At 40.4% G+C, this 17836-nt stretch overlaps 1 protein-coding gene across 4 annotated transcripts in view; it reads left to right on the top strand.

Moving 5' to 3' along the window:
- The window catches only part of LOC124133707 (phospholipid-transporting ATPase IA-like), a 123039-nt gene that overhangs the window by 83524 nt on the left and 21679 nt on the right, over positions 1–17836 (top strand). For 3 of the 4 annotated variants that reach the window (XM_048388278.1, XM_048388277.1, XM_048388275.1), the window contains exons 16-31: positions 1587–1698; positions 2349–2431; positions 3038–3087; positions 3831–3900; positions 4705–4789; positions 5664–5803; positions 6318–6365; positions 6913–7003; positions 7501–7565; positions 8910–8999; positions 9426–9508; positions 9775–9880; positions 10931–11008; positions 11944–12054; positions 15564–15638; positions 16781–16903. In XM_048388278.1, coding sequence (XP_048244235.1) covers positions 1587–1698; positions 2349–2431; positions 3038–3087; positions 3831–3900; positions 4705–4789; positions 5664–5803; positions 6318–6365; positions 6913–7003; positions 7501–7565; positions 8910–8999; positions 9426–9508; positions 9775–9880; positions 10931–11008; positions 11944–12054; positions 15564–15638; positions 16781–16903 — 1410 coding nt within the window. Of the gene's footprint in view, positions 1–1586; positions 1699–2348; positions 2432–3037; positions 3088–3830; positions 3901–4704; positions 4790–5663; positions 5804–6317; positions 6366–6912; positions 7004–7500; positions 7566–8909; positions 9000–9425; positions 9509–9774; positions 9881–10930; positions 11009–11943; positions 12055–13927; positions 14003–15563; positions 15639–16780; positions 16904–17836 lie in introns of all 4 variants that reach the window. The other variant, XM_048388276.1, reaches the window with a different exon arrangement.

Raw genomic sequence — 17836 nt, 5'->3', positions numbered from 1 at the left:
TCTCGACTGTAGCTGGTTGGCTGTACTACATGACACTGGAAACTGCTGTTTACAAACTGAAAAGGTTGGAAGAATGACTTGTTCCAAGCTCAAAGATATATCACGACCAAAGACAAAAGTACAAATATTGTCATCAAGCATATTTATAGAGGATTCATCACGAGTGTTTTTTAATATTGGAAATATCAACCAAGTCTTAGTTAATCGGTATTTGCCGAGCCTTTCGTGCGTAGTGATACATGTTTCCCATAGCCATGTAAACCAAAATAAACAATTCGCTGAGAAAAAAAGTTCCTCGGATTATTTTAAACAAAATACTTGTACAGACTTTTGCAGAATAATTGAAACTTTAATAACGGTAACAACAACGATTCTGTGTGATCTGATTATATCTCTGGTGTAACTTCACTTATAATATATAGTTTCAAATCAAACTGCTCGCTCTTCCGGTTATCTAATTTGCATATCTAATTTGCATACTTATGTCATTGGGGTATGACATACATGTTTTTATGTCATAAGCTTATGTCATGGATAAATGCTTAAGTTAAATGATAAATCCTTTTATCAACTCGCCTTGATATATTTAATCTCGGAAGATACTCAGAAGAGATTCACTGTATAGTCTCTGAAATGAAAAAAATTTAAGATTTATTTTGTTAAATTGACTTTTAATATACATATAGTATATATATATAGTATATCAAAAGGAGGACAGAAAATCCATACTTGCCTATGTATTATGGGCTCCTTGGGAGTTGTGATAGTTTTTTTTCCACATCATACCACTGCTTAGGGGGCTCAGTAAAGTGATCAACTATATCGCAGATTTAATACTTTAAAATGGGGGGCGGTCGGGTAGCCTAGTGGTTAAAGCGTTCGCTCATCACACCGAAGACCCGGGTTTGATTCCCGACATGGGTACAATGTGTGAAGCCCATCCTGGTGTCCCCCGCCGTGATATTGCTGGAATATTGCTAAAAGCGGCGTAAAACCATACACACTCACTCACTTTAAAATGGACTGTCAAGCCACCATGCCACAAGATGAGGCGACCATCAGATGATAATGAATAGAGGTTTTATTTGTCATCAGTGACAGAGTGTTGTAATGACTCACATTGCAAACCAGTGTCGCAGCTTTTGAAATTCTTAAATTCACGCTTGTCCACCAGCACAAGACTACTAAATTGCACTGAGGTAAACAATTTTAGTGATGGTAGTTCACTTGTATCATTGAAGGGCAATAACTCTGAACCCATTCTCATCAGTGCTTCAGTCCTGCTACAAACTGACTATGTAAACATAGTGAACATTTTTGTCTTGTTCAAGCCGGACAAGCTACAAACTTCAGGATGACTGAAGTAAGGCTTACATTAGTCCTCTGGACTAGTCTCGAAAACAAAAAAATTCTAAAACTGTTGGGGGCGGTCAGGTAGCCTAGTGGTTAAGGCTTTAGCTCGCGACGCCGAAGACCCAGGTTCGATTCCCAAAAATATTGAAATATTGCTAAAAGCGGCGTAAAACAATATTCACTCACTCACTCTAAACCTGTTGACTTAGTTGCATGGGTTATCTCCCCTGCAGGTGACATCATCAACAATTCAGGACTTCCTGACACTCCTGGCAGTGTGTCATACTGTGGTGCCGGAACGCATGCTGGACCTGAATGAGATCTCCTACCAGGCTTCCTCTCCAGGTGGGTGGTGACAGTCGATGACCTGCGACATGGGGCTACATGTGATTGGGCCTTTAGACGAACATGGGCACACAGAAGCTTCCTTTCATTATGGGTTTAGATTGTGAAGAAATGAGAGAATATTTCAAGCACTGATACAGCTGTTTTGGAAATTGAATTGGTGATTTGGTAATTTACATTGAGTAATACTGTAATGTTTAATTTCACAAAATGGGTTAAAGATCACCTATAAAATTCACAATTATTAATGCTTAGATTGTTTTAAATAAATGGCGGGTGCATGTGTTAGCGTTCATACCTCCTGAACAACTTTATCTCAGTAATTTTGTTCCACTGGAACCAGTTTTACCAGACATTTTACCGGAGAACATATTTACTAGTTAGATCTATTAATGCCGAAACTAATTTTTTGGTTAAACTGTTAATATTTTACATGTGAAAACCTGCCCCCTTAAGTTTTGACCATGGGTATAGACCTGCCAGAGAACAGTTAAAATGTGAGCAGAACTCGGATGGAATGCTTACGTGTATGTTATTGACCTGAGGCTTTTGAAAAAATAGGGCTTCACTTTAGAGATCTGGATATAATGACTGGTAAGACAGTGCTTGAGGTAGATGCTGGAACTCAACATTAATTGCTATGCTTGCAGATGAAGCTGCTTTGGTAAAGGCTGCACGAAAATTTGGCTTTGTCTTCACGACCCGGACGCCCCAAACCGTGTCTATAGAGGTGGTAAGTCTTCTGGCTCTGTAGTGGCGACGTAGGACAACATTTGGTCCCTTGTTGACGTGTTGGGATGTATGCTAGGCTCATAGGAATATGGTTGTTTAATATGTGAGCTGGCTGTAGGGGATTTACGCTTAAGTCATCCTCTCAGTAGCAAGTTGGGATTCTTGAATTTGTAGTTGAAATATGAGTCCAGATGATTTACAGAATACTGCTCTATGTCAGAGAGGTTGGTCTGGGGATTAAGGTCATCTTCCCAAGGCAAGGGAGTTAACTGACTATAAAGTCCAGTTTCTAGCCTTGCCGAACTAGGCTGGAATTATGGACTAACGAGTGTATGCATAGTTCGATCAAAATTGTGTAACGGAACAACATCCGGTTCGTAAACTGATGTGCAGATTTCGGTCGCTTGGAGGATTTGTCAAAGCATGTGTACCGTCAACTTAGCGTCAACAGATATTTTCCAAATCTTTTCATGCTTTTAATCATGGTGCTCACATGATATGATGCACTTTGAGAAGTAAGACCCGTTTTATTACAATGTAGATCTTACTTATCGATCAAATCGTCGGACATGGCTCATCTTCAGGATTGTTTTTCTTTCTGTTTCAGTTTGGTAAAGTGGAAACCTATGAAATACTCAATGTTTTAGAATTTACAAGGTGAGTAACGTTTGTAAAGTCACGTATTATGAAACCCTAACAGATGTAAATTAAGTTGATTCTGTCGCAGACTATGAATCATTTTTTCTACCATGACACTGAAGAATGCTTGATTCTGATTGGTTAGAATGAGGTATGAAATTAGCACTCAGTTCTAAATAAAAAATAATAGGTATCAAATCTACTGTGAGACAACCTAAGATTTCAAAATGTATTTGGTCTATCTCCTAAATGACCACTCTGTGAAAGCATGCATGTAAATGCCTCCATGGTGTAGTGGATAGAGTGTCTGCCTGGAGAAACAAGACCAGTGGTTCAATCCCCTGACTGCATAATAGCATTGTACCCAAACACATTGAAGGATGGTATTTGTTTTTACCCTTCCTGGCACTCGACATTAAGGGTATAAAGCAAGGACTTATCAGCTCAGAGTCAGTATACTGTGTCTTGGTTGACTTGGCTGATGCATGTCCTTGTTTCCCAATTGCTTTGCTAATGATGTCACTCACTGGATGGTCTGGTCCAGACTTGACTGTTTGCTGACTGTATCATAAAGCTTGAATATTGCTGAGTGCGGCATTAAACAACAAAGAAACTCAATAATCTGGATGCAACGTTAAATCCCATTTCACTTCACCTCACCATATACATGGAAATGAGGTAGTATCTGACTACAATATGAAAGCTGGAGGCTGATGCCTGTTTAATCCTTGTGTGAACACCTGCATGTTTCTGTGTTTCAGTGAGAGGAAGAGGATGTCCGTGGTTGTGAAGCGTCCTGACGGACTCATACAACTGTACTGCAAGGGGGCGGTAGGTGCAGGGCGTGTCCCATAGATTATAGCCCTTTCAGCAAACAAGTCAAGCATTGTTTATTTATTTCCTATTTTTTAGATACTTTGGTTTCACACCGAACCAGTGGTAGAAACTAACATTTTTAGTCCACTTGTCCTTATAATGATAACATATAGCAAAACCCTATTAAAGTACAAATTTCAACTAGTCCTATTAATCCCTGAACTATTAGGCAGTTTGTTAAAGACTACAGACTAGTGCCAATTTCTAACGCTGAGGATGGTTGGTTTTTTAAAAGGTTGGTAATGATCTTTTAGCCGTATGATCGGTCAAAGAGTAACTTCCCATGTCAACCTTTATTTATCAGTGAAATTTGTGTGCAGTGTCAAGAAGATCCATAAACTCAGTCCCAGGCAAGGCAAACATTAGCCATCTAGGTGCTATTGCAGCTCTGACAGCAGAAGCCATCACTTCGTCACCAACATTTTCTGTTTCTTCATCAAGCCAAAAAATATTTTTTAGTCCCCCCAATGTGAGAATTTTCAACTGAAAAGATGTGTAATGGTTGCCGCAAGTACGACAGCTGTGGAGCCCTTTCCACAAAGTGATCTTAGCACTATAAGGCAATCGTAACGTCTTTACTCTAGCATAGCCTTGGATAGTCATAGCACTGAGATCATTTTGTGGAACTGGGCCAGAACTGATTGAGTGTCATGATAGAGCGACTGCCTGGATTGTTGCTCTGGTCGGTGTGGTCCGGTCATGATTCTGTGCAGCAACACCGACTATGGAAGCAATACTCACTAACTCCCTCTGTTCCAGGACACTGTGATCTACGACCGACTAGATGAGACTCAGTTGTACAGGGACATCACTCTGCAACATCTGGAGGAGTTCGCAACTATAGGTAGTTGTTAGGCATATACTAGCATGTATTACTATTTGGTAGTTGTTAGGAATATACTAGCATGTATTAGTACTTGGTAGTTGTTAGGAATATACTAGCATGTATTAGTATTTGGTAGTTGTTAGGCATATACTAGCATGTATTAGTATTTGGTAGTTGTTAGGAATATACTAGCATGTATTAGTATTTGGTAGTTGTTAGGCATATACTAGCATATAATAGTATTTGGTAGTTGTTAGGAATATACTAGCATGTATTAGTATTTGATAGTTGTTAGGGATATACTAGCATGTATTTGTATTTGGTAGTTGTTAGGGATATACTAGCATGTATTAGTATTTGGTAGTTGTAAGGCATATACTAGCATGTATTAGTATTTGGTAGTTGTTAGGTATATTCTAGCATGTATTAGTATTTGGTAGTTGTTAGGGATATACTAGCATGTATTAGTATTTGGTAGTTGTTAGGGATATACTAGCATGTATTAGTATTTGGTAGTTGTTAGGGATATACTAGCATGTATTCCTGTTTTGTAGTTGTTAGACATATACTAGCAAGTATTTCTATTTAGAAGTTGTTAGGCATATATCAGCATTTATTTCCATTCTGGGACAGTGGGGTAGGTCAGTCATGATTGCATTTGCTTGCAATACTCATGGTAGAAGTTTAATTCCCATATGAATGCAATATTGAATCCTATTATCATGATGTTGTTGGTAAAACATATCACAAGCTTCATGATACAGTAATTCCCAGAAAAAAACACTATGTCTTGAAGAAAAAAATGACATTATTTTAAAGTTTTTGTTTGTGATTATTGGTAGTCTGCGGACATTTTCTCCAAACTTACTTGTGACTGTTGTGCCTGTTGCAGGTTTGCGGACGCTGTGTATAGCGACGGCGGACATCTCAGAGGACTTCTACGAGGAGTGGAAGCACACCTTCTACAAGGCCAGCACGTCCATCCAGAACCGGGAGAAGAAGCTGGAGGAGGCAGCAGAGCTTATTGAGAGGGTAAAGCACTTCAGTACCTTTCTATTTCTATCAAAAGGCTGAGCTGAGTTGCCTCCCTTAGGCCTACCAGGATCCCGTGTGCATTGATTTTAATCACAAATTCACCCTGATTATGGTTCTTTCAAATGTAATTCATCTAAGGCTCAGTATTTCGTGGTACAGAGTTGCACCCTTAAGAATACCAGGAACCTATGATGTCGGTGACCCCTGGGTCGCCTCAGTTATGTTTCTAGGTTTGTCACCAAAGTGGTAAACATCTAAGACCTGCATCACTTCAGTCTTTCCTCCCACATTAAGCTGTGACATGGTGAAACTTGTACAAAGCTGCATCAAACCTATCACTCCTGCCGTCTGTGTGAGGATGTCTTTTTTGTTAAACAATTCAAATCTATGGTCATGCATGTTCAAATAATGTGTCCTGTAGTCAGTATCTTCTTGTTGTCAAGATTGCCAAGGGGAGATAATTGCGTAATTAGTTTGACCAGTGGCTAATGTCCCACCATTGATGTTGCAGAACCTGAAGCTTCTAGGTGCAACAGCTATTGAAGATAAACTACAAGATGTAAGTGGCTCCTTACTTTCCACGTTTTGTCTCAGGATATCTGTTGGTAAGCTCAGTGAGCATTAACTTTGTTAATGGAATCTGGTGAATCATCTCCTCCTCCTTCCTTTTCTTCCCCATTTCACCTCCTGTTCTACTACTCATCTCATCATCCTATCCTTCTCCTCCTGTCCTCATTCTGTCCTCTCATCATCCAATCCTTCTCTCCTTATTCTCCTCTCATCATCCTATCTTCCTCCTATCCTTCTCTCCTCATCTCATCCACTTCCCTTCTCTCCTCATCCATGTTTTTCTTCTCATCTTCAGATCCTTTTTCTTCTTCTCTTCCCACTCATCATCCTTCCTTTCTCCTCATTCTTATTCTCTTCCTCCATCTTTTTCTTCTTCTCATTGTCACTCTCCATCTCCTCCTCCTCCTCTTTCTTCTTCTTCTTCTTCTTCTTCTTCTTCTTCTTCTTCTTCTTTGTAGTAGTAGTAGTAGTAGTAGTAGTAGTAGTAGTTAAGGTTACACTGTGTATTACAGTTGTCATTGACTGTTTGCTTGTAGGGTGTTCCAGAGACTATAGACACACTGAGTAAGGCGGACATCAAAATCTGGGTTCTGACAGGAGACAAGCAAGAGACCGCCATTAATATTGGTATGTACAAACCTGCCAAAGGCATGAATGGATTATTCATATTAGGGTCCTGAAAACATGCCGTGTAAAGTTCTACTCAGCAATGCCTGAATGAATAGCAGAACTAACTTGTATCAGCTTATGTTCGAGTGGGGATACAAGGCAGGCAAAATTGTTTTGAAATAGAAGGTGACGTGATTGACATTCAACAAGGTCATACATAATGGACTGTGTCAAATATTACGGGGGGGGGTTGGGGATGATAGTTGGGGGGTGTCAGAGGTTTTTGATGCACTAATGTACTGAAAATAATTTGTAACATGTAAATATGTGGATCAAATAACAAATAGCAGGGTCACATTTAAGAAGACTCTGGGAGTGATGCACGTAGTGTCCTGTAGTAATGTTCAGCAAGCTAATTTTGGCTTTACATTACTTTTGTGTCTTTGTTTTGTTTTTTGTGTGTTTGTTTTGTTGCATACATGTATTTGTGGTACATGTGTTTGGCGGTGTTTCAGGGTACTCGTGTAAGCTGCTGACGCAGAGCCTGGAGCTGATGATAATCAATGAACATAGCCTAGATGTAAGTCTACCTGGAGACATAAATTGTGAATATCCTAGTAGTATTGATTTGGGTAGTTCACTTTGTCTAAACATTCACTCTGTTAAAATCATACAGTTGATAAAAGTCTGAAGCATCAGTTTGTTTGATAGGCATTTGATGAATTACAAAGTGGACACAATTTATGGATAACGACTTCTTTAATGACTGTAAAGGTGACATTTGGGTATAGATCCTTATACTGTTGTCAAGCAAGGCTGACAACGGTATAAGGATCTAAACTGAAACATCGCTAAACATCCATAAACTGTGTCTACTTTGTCTTCAGCATCACTTTGGGCATTCCTACGACATGACATGTAAACTGACATGGCTTTATGAACAGACATAACCAAACTTACTCATCTAAGAAAAGCTTTGTCAACCAACATTTTATTTTTTTAGTCATTTGTGTTGTGAGAATTTGCATTCAGCTCAGCTATCTAGTACAATTATCATTTCTATTAGAAACTTCTAGATATCTGATTAGCTGGCTGGTTATTTGGACATCATAACAGACATTTTGATGTGATGTTGCCTGCTTCTCATATCAGAACATTATTATTCATAACAATATTAATTCATTACATGTCACTAGCGAGATGTATGGGATTTTATGAGCTGCATGTTTTGTACTCGCTGTGAACAAGACCATGCAGCTCTTGTATACCTGTGCACCCTGATACTGACACCAATATATTCACTGAAACTAAAACAATATTGCTGACTCATGTAAAATTGCCTAAGTATTTACTGTATTTTCCATATTAAGTGCCCCACTCCAATAACCGCCCCTAACCAACTTCTAGACCAAGCTGTAAGTAATCTTTATATGCACCCACTATAAAGCCCAAACATTTACGTGATGGTCCATATTTTCATGTTTGTCACGGATGTTTGAAAGATCATGAAGCCATGTAGAAGGCAGTGTATATAATGCCTTGTTACTATTATCAAATTCTAGGTTTGTCAGCACCATACCCGTGCTCGTGGGTTTCACCAAAGTGGTAAACATCTGAGACCTGCATTACTTCGGGCTTTCCTCCCACATTAAGCTGACACGCCGTTATATAACCGGAATACTGTTAAAAGCGGCGTTGAACCCAACTCACTCACTCACTCATTACTATTATCAAAACAGTTTTAGTTTGGTCAACATTTGAACTAAGTAGCTATCTTGATTTCAAGTCTTCCGTCACAGGTTTGACTTGTGTTTGGTTTTAATACATGCTTTTATTCTAAGCACCCAGGGCACTTCTTATGGCGATTACGGTATGAATGTTACATTGCCATTAACTACTAATACTGACCTCATGCCTCTTGTAGAGTACTAGAGATATCCTCATCAAGAGGAAACAAGACTTCGGAGATGCTCTCGGGAAGGAGAATGATGTAGCCCTCATTATAGACGGCCAGGTAAGGTTGACTAGGGCAGAATGTTGTTGAGGAACTGCTGATATTTATTAAGATCTGGTGTAGATGTACCAAGCTTAAGTGGTGGTAGGGTGGCCTTGTGGTTAAAGTGTTGACAAGGTCCAGGACCAGGGTTCAATTCCCCACATGTACAGTGAGTGAAGTCAGTTTATGGGGCCCCCCCACCGATATGTGGCCGGAATAGTCCTTGTACAAAGTGCTATAGGACAGCTAGAGTCTGTGACAAAAATCTTAAAGGGAATGAGCTCGGACTTGGTCTGTTGACATCATTTTCCATTGATTATCAATTGTACAGTTAGTTGTCTAATGCTTGGCACACAACTGATAGATCAAGATGCTATCATCATGTACATGACTTGTTGAGATGTGAAATATGTTATTCTCTTTATTAACAATATTTTGTTTCAGACATTAAAATATGCACTCACTTGTGACTGTCGGCATGACTTTCTTGAAATTGCTAAATCTTGCAAAGCTGTTATCTGTTGTCGGTGAGTAAAATTTAATCATAATCTAAAAAATAAACACTTCCCCAATAGCTCTACTATATTTCATCCTGGTCAAAAAATGGTTGAATATATTGCCGATGTGATATAAATATTTAGTTTAACTCAAACACATGCTTGTCATGAGAAGTCCAGCATGGGTATTGGTTGTCCACAATGTCAGCAGGGTGTGGATTGTGCAGTAGTGTGACGATGGTGTATGCTGTGCAAGGGTATTAGCATCAATTTAACAATGGTGTATACTTTGCCAGGGTGTCGCCGCTGCAGAAGGCGGAGTTGGTGGAGTTGGTGAAGTCATCCCAGAAGGCCATCACCCTCGCCATTGGGGACGGCGCTAACGATGTCGGCATGATTCAGGTTTGGCTTCCGTTCATATGATGCTTGGTAAGACAGGGAAACCCACTCAAGCTTCCGTTCATATGATGCTTGGTAAGACAGGGAAACCCACTCAAGCTTCCGTTCATATGATGCTTGGTAAAACAGGAAAACCCACTTAAGCTTCAGTTCATATGATGCTTGGTAAAACAGGAAAACCCACTCAAGCTTTACTCTCACAAATGGTAATAACATATACCAGCAGGCACACCATCAAAAGTCAGACTTGTCTCCATGCTTCAAGCATACCTTAACATGGCTGAGATTGCTTCAGTTGAGGGGATGACAGCCATGACTAGGTCTGGTTGTTCTTTATGTATTCTTACACTGGAATGTTACATACATTCTTATACATGTCATGTATCAGGTGTATTTTGGACTGCCTCTGTGGTCTTCTGGATAGAGTTTGGGATCTCAGTGGGCTAGCTCTATAAAACCAGCATATGCCCGGACTAGTACAAGCAGTCACACAGCAACATATACACAAACGTGCATGCACATCACTATGTAAGTGCAATGATCTTGAAGGTGACATTCAGCCCATTTGAGGGGACTAGGGGTAGCCTGGTGGTCAAAGCGCTGGCTCGTCACGTCAAAGACCTGGGTTCGATTCCCCACATGGGTACATTTTGTGAAGCCAATTTTCCTGTGTTCTCTGCCGTGATATTGCTGGAATATTGTTAAAAGCGGTGTAAAACCATACTCACTCACTCACTCACAACTGCATAGTCAACTAGTTTTAAAACAAATCTGTGATATTCTAGTTATTGTAATATCCATCGTTGACAGGTTTTTCTTTAGTCTTAATATATGTATCATTAATGTATAACTTCTCGTCACGATATTGCTGAAATACTGCCGATGTGACATTGAATATTAACTCACTCACTCGCAAAGGGGAATATTTTGAAATATGATGTCTTCCTTATATTTATTGCATCTCTAATGTGTGTTCATTCCCATGTTCCTGGTGGAGAAGATGACACGTCTGTTACAGACTGACCAGCTACAGTACAAGTCTCTGTGTTTCAGGCTGCCCATGTTGGGGTGGGCATCAGTGGGATGGAGGGGCTGCAAGCTGCCTGTGCATCAGACTACGCCATCGCACAGGTACGTCCCACTGGTGTGAGGCTGGCAGGGAGTCTAGCTTGAGATATGAGAGCTGGCTCGTGCGTGTGGGCTTTACCAAGAACCACATCACTTGGGCTTTCCTCCCATCATGCTGACACCAGGAGTTAACTGAAATACATGTAGTAGTCAAAGTGGAGTATTACCAAACTCACTCACTCACTCACTAGCTGCCATGGTAGTCTGTGGGCATTGGTTGGTAAGGATATGTGACCTAGTTGAATGTGGTATCTCAATGGTGCCTCCAGGAGTGGGGTTTTCAGTCTCATTAAAATCAAATCTTTTACTGGGTGTATAAAATATCTGCAGCAATATCATGGCGCTGCCTTAACAATTTACATTTGGAACAGCCCATTTGACTTCGTTTTCAACATACAGAAATGAAATATACTTGTTTGCATGCTTCACTCACTTGAACCGAGAATTTAGAAGCTGATTAGATGTTTAGAAAGTTCACCTGACATTCCATAGGCAAAGAGATATCGTATCAGAATAAAAGGTCTATTTGTGATGAGATTGTGGTAAATATATTTACTTTCACATCAAGGACATGGGTTTGATAGCAATTCCTAGGTGTCTCCTGTCCTAATATTGCTGGTGTCATTAACACTCTCCCTCCCTAGCTCAGTCCCCCACTCACCCCCTCTCCCACTCACTCACTCACCCACTATTCCACTCACTCACTCACTCACTCACCAACCCATCCACCCACCCACCCACCCACCCACCCACCCACTCACCCACTCACTCACTCACTCACTCACTCACTCACTCACTCACCCACCCACTCACTCACTCAACCACTCACTCAACCACTCACTCAACCACTCACCCACCCACTCACCCACCCACTCACTCACTCACTCACTCACTCACTCACTCACTCACTCACTCACTCTCTCTGTTGTGTGTTACAGTTCCGGTTCCTGCAGAAGTTGTTGCTGGTGCATGGATCGTGGAGCTACAGCCGCCTGTGTAAACTCATCCTCTACTCCTTCTACAAGAACATCTGTCTCTACGTCATCGAGGTAACACACCAGCTGGAGGCCGGCCACCTTTCTCACCTTGAAGGGGGCACAGGTGGCCTAGTTGTCTAGATGCCAAGTTATGTCCCTTTAGCTACCAGGATCTGCTGGTCATTGTTTCATGCTGTCATGATTCCTGGGCCCACTTGCACAAAGCGATCTTAGCGCTAAGATGATCGTAACTCCCATACTTTAACATAGGCTTACGATAGTCTTAGCGCTAAGATCGCTTTGTGCAAGTGGGCCCAGGTCTGTCAGCTCCATATCTAACAGGTTTTACCAAGATGAATGCAACCATTGTCACATGTGGCCTTCGGGACAGAGGGGCTGTGATAAACTGAAAAACTGTTAAATCAGCATTAATCCCAACTCCCTCATTCATTTACCCCTGTCGGGTTTCCAGGTTAGAATAGGTCCCAAGTAAACTATGCAAGTTGTAAGAGGCGACTTAATGGACCGGTATGTCCGGTTCAGTTACCGGGTTGACAGTGTATCCTCGTACCCCAACCGTGTGGATTGTTGCTCACAATACTGAACTGGATTGTCTGGTCCATATTCAAATATCCAACCATATGACTGGAACACTGAGTTCAGTGTGAAACAACAAACAACCACTTCCATTTATTTTGAACCACCTGAGCCTAATAATTCAGTGTCTCTATTGTCAGCACTGACTGAATGGTTCAGGTTTCACAGCAAGAGACACTTGTGTATTTTCCCATAATCAGCAACTTGCTTGCTTAAAATATCCTGAATGTAAGTATTTCTCATCAGAGGATTTGTCAACATCCCATTCAATGTCTGTACAGTGTAAATATACGTGATTCTGATCATAATGGTTTCTTTTCAGAAAGCTGCAAGATTTCCTATAACCTGATTACTAATCCTAGTCTTGTCCTCATCTCATCATGCTATAGTTTCTGTGTGCAGTCTCCTGTGGGGACGCGGGGCTAGAAGAGTTCCCCAACACCACACGCTTGTCATAATCGGCGATGAAAATGAAAATCAGGTGATCACAATGTAGACTTTGCTGATAGTGTGTCATCGTACCTGGATAACTTGGATCGATGCTCATGCTGTCAACCACTGGTTTGCCTGGCCCAGGTTTACTTGTAACAGGTCGCTGTGACCTAGCTGGAATGTTGCTGATGGCGGCAGTGTTCACTGACGCACTCTGTCTGGCATCATACAAGAGAGCTCAGCATCTGCTACATTCTCCTTAAAATCTGATTTAGATTCTCGCTACCACTAAACTAAGATATGAGGACATCCCATTACAGGTCACGTCAGAACAATTTTTCAAGAAACATTGACCGACTAATGAAATAACTACCAGGGTAACAAGAAATCAACTTTTGTAAGTCAGAAAGCGGTTATTTGAGTTCACAGCACTAGTTTCCATCTGTCGATTTTCATTCTAGACTTTGTTTTGAAAAGTATATTTACAAAGTTTTTGATTCAAAAACTTAACAAAACATTCTGAAATGTCCAATAGATGGCCAAGATTGTATGGCTGTACTTCCCATGAGTTATGAAAAGCCTCTTCCATTCAAATGTATATCCCATTGAAGCTAGAGATAGACGATGATAGACAACCCATAATTGTCATGTGGATTACCCCGTGTTAACCTTTACGAGGTTGCATGATTGGAAAACGCATTCCGACCGTCACTTTTCTGATCTAGTAAGAGACGCTCTGATTGGTCTGATAAGGTGCCGTTCTGACGTGACCCGTAATGGCATGTCCTCAGATCTTTGTTTAGCAGTAGCAAGAACTAAGATAAAAACTTAATGAGACTGCATCTGCTGTGACTCAGGCCCTTGTCCGACTCCTATAACACTGTGTCATGCTTCTCCCTGCCGTCTTCTCTTTCAGCTATGGTTTGCTATTGTTAGTGGGTTTTCAGGCCAAATTCTGTTTGAGAAGTGGACCCTGGGTTTATATAATGTGGTATGTGGCTACCGGCCGGCCCGTCATTGTACTCCGTCCGTGTCAGTATTGTGGCATGACTGGACCTTCGTGTACATGTCCTACAACCAGGGGGAGACAACTACTGCCGGGGCTCACACCCAGGGTCTGTGCTCAGTCGGGTAATATGGTTCAATGTGTTAGGTCGTGTACAGGATTCACAGGCGGATCCAGAGGGAGGGTGCGAGGGGTATGCACAAACACACACACACACTTTCGCACCCCCTTTACAGAGACACCTTACATATTAACTGTGCACTTGGCCAAGCCACTTCGTGACATGGGTATTATATGCACACACCTTTTCAAAATCTTGGATCGGCTTCTGTGATTAGAGATATAAGATTTATACAATAATTCATTACTCATACTTCCTGCTTTAGAACAGTAGGCTGTTATGCTAATATAATGAGGTTTCTGTCATCATCTTGCTCTATTTTAAACATCCATTAAAATTGAAAGTAGTTTCTTGCAAAAGGGTTCATTAAAGATTGAAAATTTATTACCAGCTCAAATCCATTTCGGAAACAAGCTCCTCACATCAACTGACCGAGATTGTGCCTATATCTCATCACAACTGGTTCATATTCACTACAGATGGAGTTTCCTTGTAAAATATTCATCTATACACAAATCAGATTTTAACTCCGTACCGCGAGAAATATTTTGATAGTTCCGGCGAAGGGTGTTGTTCCCTGTGCATACACTCCGTTGTTGTGTGCCCATGTGTTGTAGTGGCATGTACAGTGTACAGTGTACAGTGTAGCCCCTGTCAGTGTGTACAGCCCACTGTACTCAATGTAGTTGGCATGTACATAGGCGTACATAGTACCCAGGCAGACATCTTGGTTTGGGACTGGTCATCACTTATAGCGGGGTGGGCCGATGAGATTGGTCTTGCTCCCAAATTTTATGTAACATTTTTTCATGCGCCAACCGACCCAGTTTCTATTAAATAATGTTCATATTTAGAAAAAAAACATTTAATAAAATTTAACTGTATTTTTTTTTTCATGCCCCCCTCCACCCCCCATATTGTTGTGATGATAAAATTTGGCGACCCCCTCTTATACTGTGTCATTTTATTTTCATAACACCCCCACCCCACCCCACCCCCTTACTTAATCTCATCGGCCCACCACCCCTGTAATAAATCACCAGTCCCTGACTGAGGCACATAGCTGTCAGGATCACATAGAAGTCCATGTCGTTCCTAACAACTCATTTCATGTCTGTTTCATGACAGAAAGAAACTGTTAAGCTTAGTAAAGAACATTTTTTGTTATTTTTAAAAACAAATTAAACACTAAGAAATCATTGCAAGAATTTCTTCATATTAAAAAATTGTAATTTTAAACATCATTTACAAAACCTCATGAGAACATTGATCATGATATCTGTTTTCAATTTTTGTGATGTACATTTCATGAATGTATTTGTAGACAGTTTCTGTGTGATCCTAGGCAATGTGCATCATTTTTTGTGTCGACTATACTGTGTTAATGTCCGTTGTTGTGCATCACCGTCATTTTTATTTTGACAGTTTTGGTTTCAAATAGTGAATGGCTTCTCAGGGCAGATTCTGTTTGAGCGGTGGAGTATTGGTCTGTACAATGTGGTAGGTACCGGGCCCTGCATGGTCGGATCACTGTAGACATAGGACTGCTGACACGCCCCCTTATACAGCCTCTCATGCACCTCAGTTGAATTCCACATGAATCTATCTAAGACCTCCATGATACATTATAGGAAGGTCATACCTCGCAATGGGATTACAAAACTTAAAATCAATTGATTTATAGAGATATGAATTGTTTCGTTTTGAACTGGAACAAAAAATGTCAATAACTGGAATTTTGATTTAAGAAGGGATATACGGTAGAGGATAAGGGTTTGACAAGTGAAAATTTTTTATACTTCTTTCTTTTTGAAATTTTGTTAGTGAGATATTATTTATAATGTTATTTAGATTTAGATTTTCGGATATTTGGTAAATCAAAAAATATTTGATGGCAAAATATTTGTAAACAAAAATTTAAAATATTTATTAATAATACGTTATTCCTAATACACAGGTGCTGTGGTTTAAAGAGGTTATTTGGATGTTTGTAGTCATTGCCCCCAATGTTGATAGAAGAAATATGCTGAAATGTATTAGTGTATGGATGTAAGATATTGGAAGTTCGTCAAAGTGATGTATGTTGAAATGTATTACAAGTATTATTCAGACATAGACAGTTCATCAAAGTGAAATAGACACTGCATGGCTATGTTTTAGGATTATGAATCTATATATCTTCTAAGAGTCAGATCATGATAGGCTTAATAAGTATAATGTCATCACAAGGAGTGATATGGATGACATCGATTATAAATACGCAATGTTTCTGTCTACTTCTTGCCCCACAATCACCTTACGTTGGCAAGAAGTAGACTGAAACATTGCTTATGTATAATAAAGAAGTTGTTATCCCTTATACTCCTTATCATAATTATACTCAACTGTGAATGCTTATAAAGACAAGAATAGTCTTCACTTAATTCTGAAAATGGTATTACTAGTATAATATTGAAAAAAAGGATTTTATTTCATACACTAGTTCTAGGTCAATAATGAGATATATCTAAAAGATGGATTTGTGATAAGCAAGTCTCTTCAGTTCCGTAGATTATAGTGTGTATATGACCTGTTACCTCTACCCACGATCTCTGCACATAGGTTCTTGTGTGTATCAATAATGTGTGCATCCCCACTGGCAGATCTTCACAGCGGCGCCCCCACTGGCGATGGGTTTGTTTGATCGCTACTGCTCTGCAGAAACCATGATGAAAAACCCCACGTTATACAAGGATACCCAGAATGGAAGGTTCTTCAACGTCAAGGTAAAATATATAACAGGAAACCATGGTTACTTGTGCTCCATTTGCTCGTTGGATGTTTAAAGATGATGTAAATGATCTGGAATCATCAGCACTACCGTGAATGGCTGCAGTCTACTTGCCTCAAGCTACAAATATCGCTATAATTCTCTATAAAGTCCAGGATTTGGAGTGTAAATTGTTTCATTGTAATTAATGTTGTCTGTAATTGATGACTAATCTTTGATTTGAAAATGTTCAATGTTAGTCATTTGGTCAACTGGTATAATTATATGTTACGTGCGTCATATTATAAACCTGTGAAGGTCCGGGTTAGAATTGATCTTCGTCATGCCATGCTTGTCATAAGGGGCGATAATTGGATCAGATGGTCAGGCTAGCTTCATCATTTCCCAATTCTGTAGATCAGTGCTCATGATGTCAATCACTGGATTGTCTGGTCCTGACTCGATTATTTGCAGATGTCAAATAGCTGGATTATTGTTAAGTGTGGCATTAAACAACAATCAAAAACAACCTTTTCATCCCTTTTAAGCTGAGTATGTAATCATGGCTAAGTAAGGACAGGTTGTTGACTTTAGTGAGTTTGTGTCGGGGTTTGGAGAGATGTGGATGCTGACACTGTTCGCTGCCCACATCGTGAGCCGTGAGTGTTGTGTGAGTTTGTGTCGAGGTTTAGAGAGACGTGGATGCTGACACTGTTCGCTGCCCACATCGTGAGTCATGAGTGTTGTGTGAGTTTGTGTCAAGGTTTGCAGAGACGGGGATGCTGACACTGCTCGCTGCCCACATCGTGAGCCATGAGTGTTGTGTGAGTTTGTGTCGGGGTTTGGAGAGACGTGGATTCTGACAGCTGTTCACTGCCCACATCGTGAGCCATGAGTGTTGTGTGAGTTTGTGTCAGGGTTTGGAGAGACGTGGATTCTGACAGCTGTT

The sequence above is a fragment of the Haliotis rufescens genome, unplaced genomic scaffold (genome assembly GCF_023055435.1).
Source record: "Haliotis rufescens isolate VD_foot unplaced genomic scaffold, xgHalRufe1.0.p SCAF_7, whole genome shotgun sequence".
Lineage (NCBI taxonomy): Eukaryota > Metazoa > Mollusca > Gastropoda > Lepetellida > Haliotidae > Haliotis > Haliotis rufescens.
The sequence above is the reverse complement of the archived record's forward strand: the minus strand, read 5'-3'. Positions and strand labels throughout refer to the sequence as shown.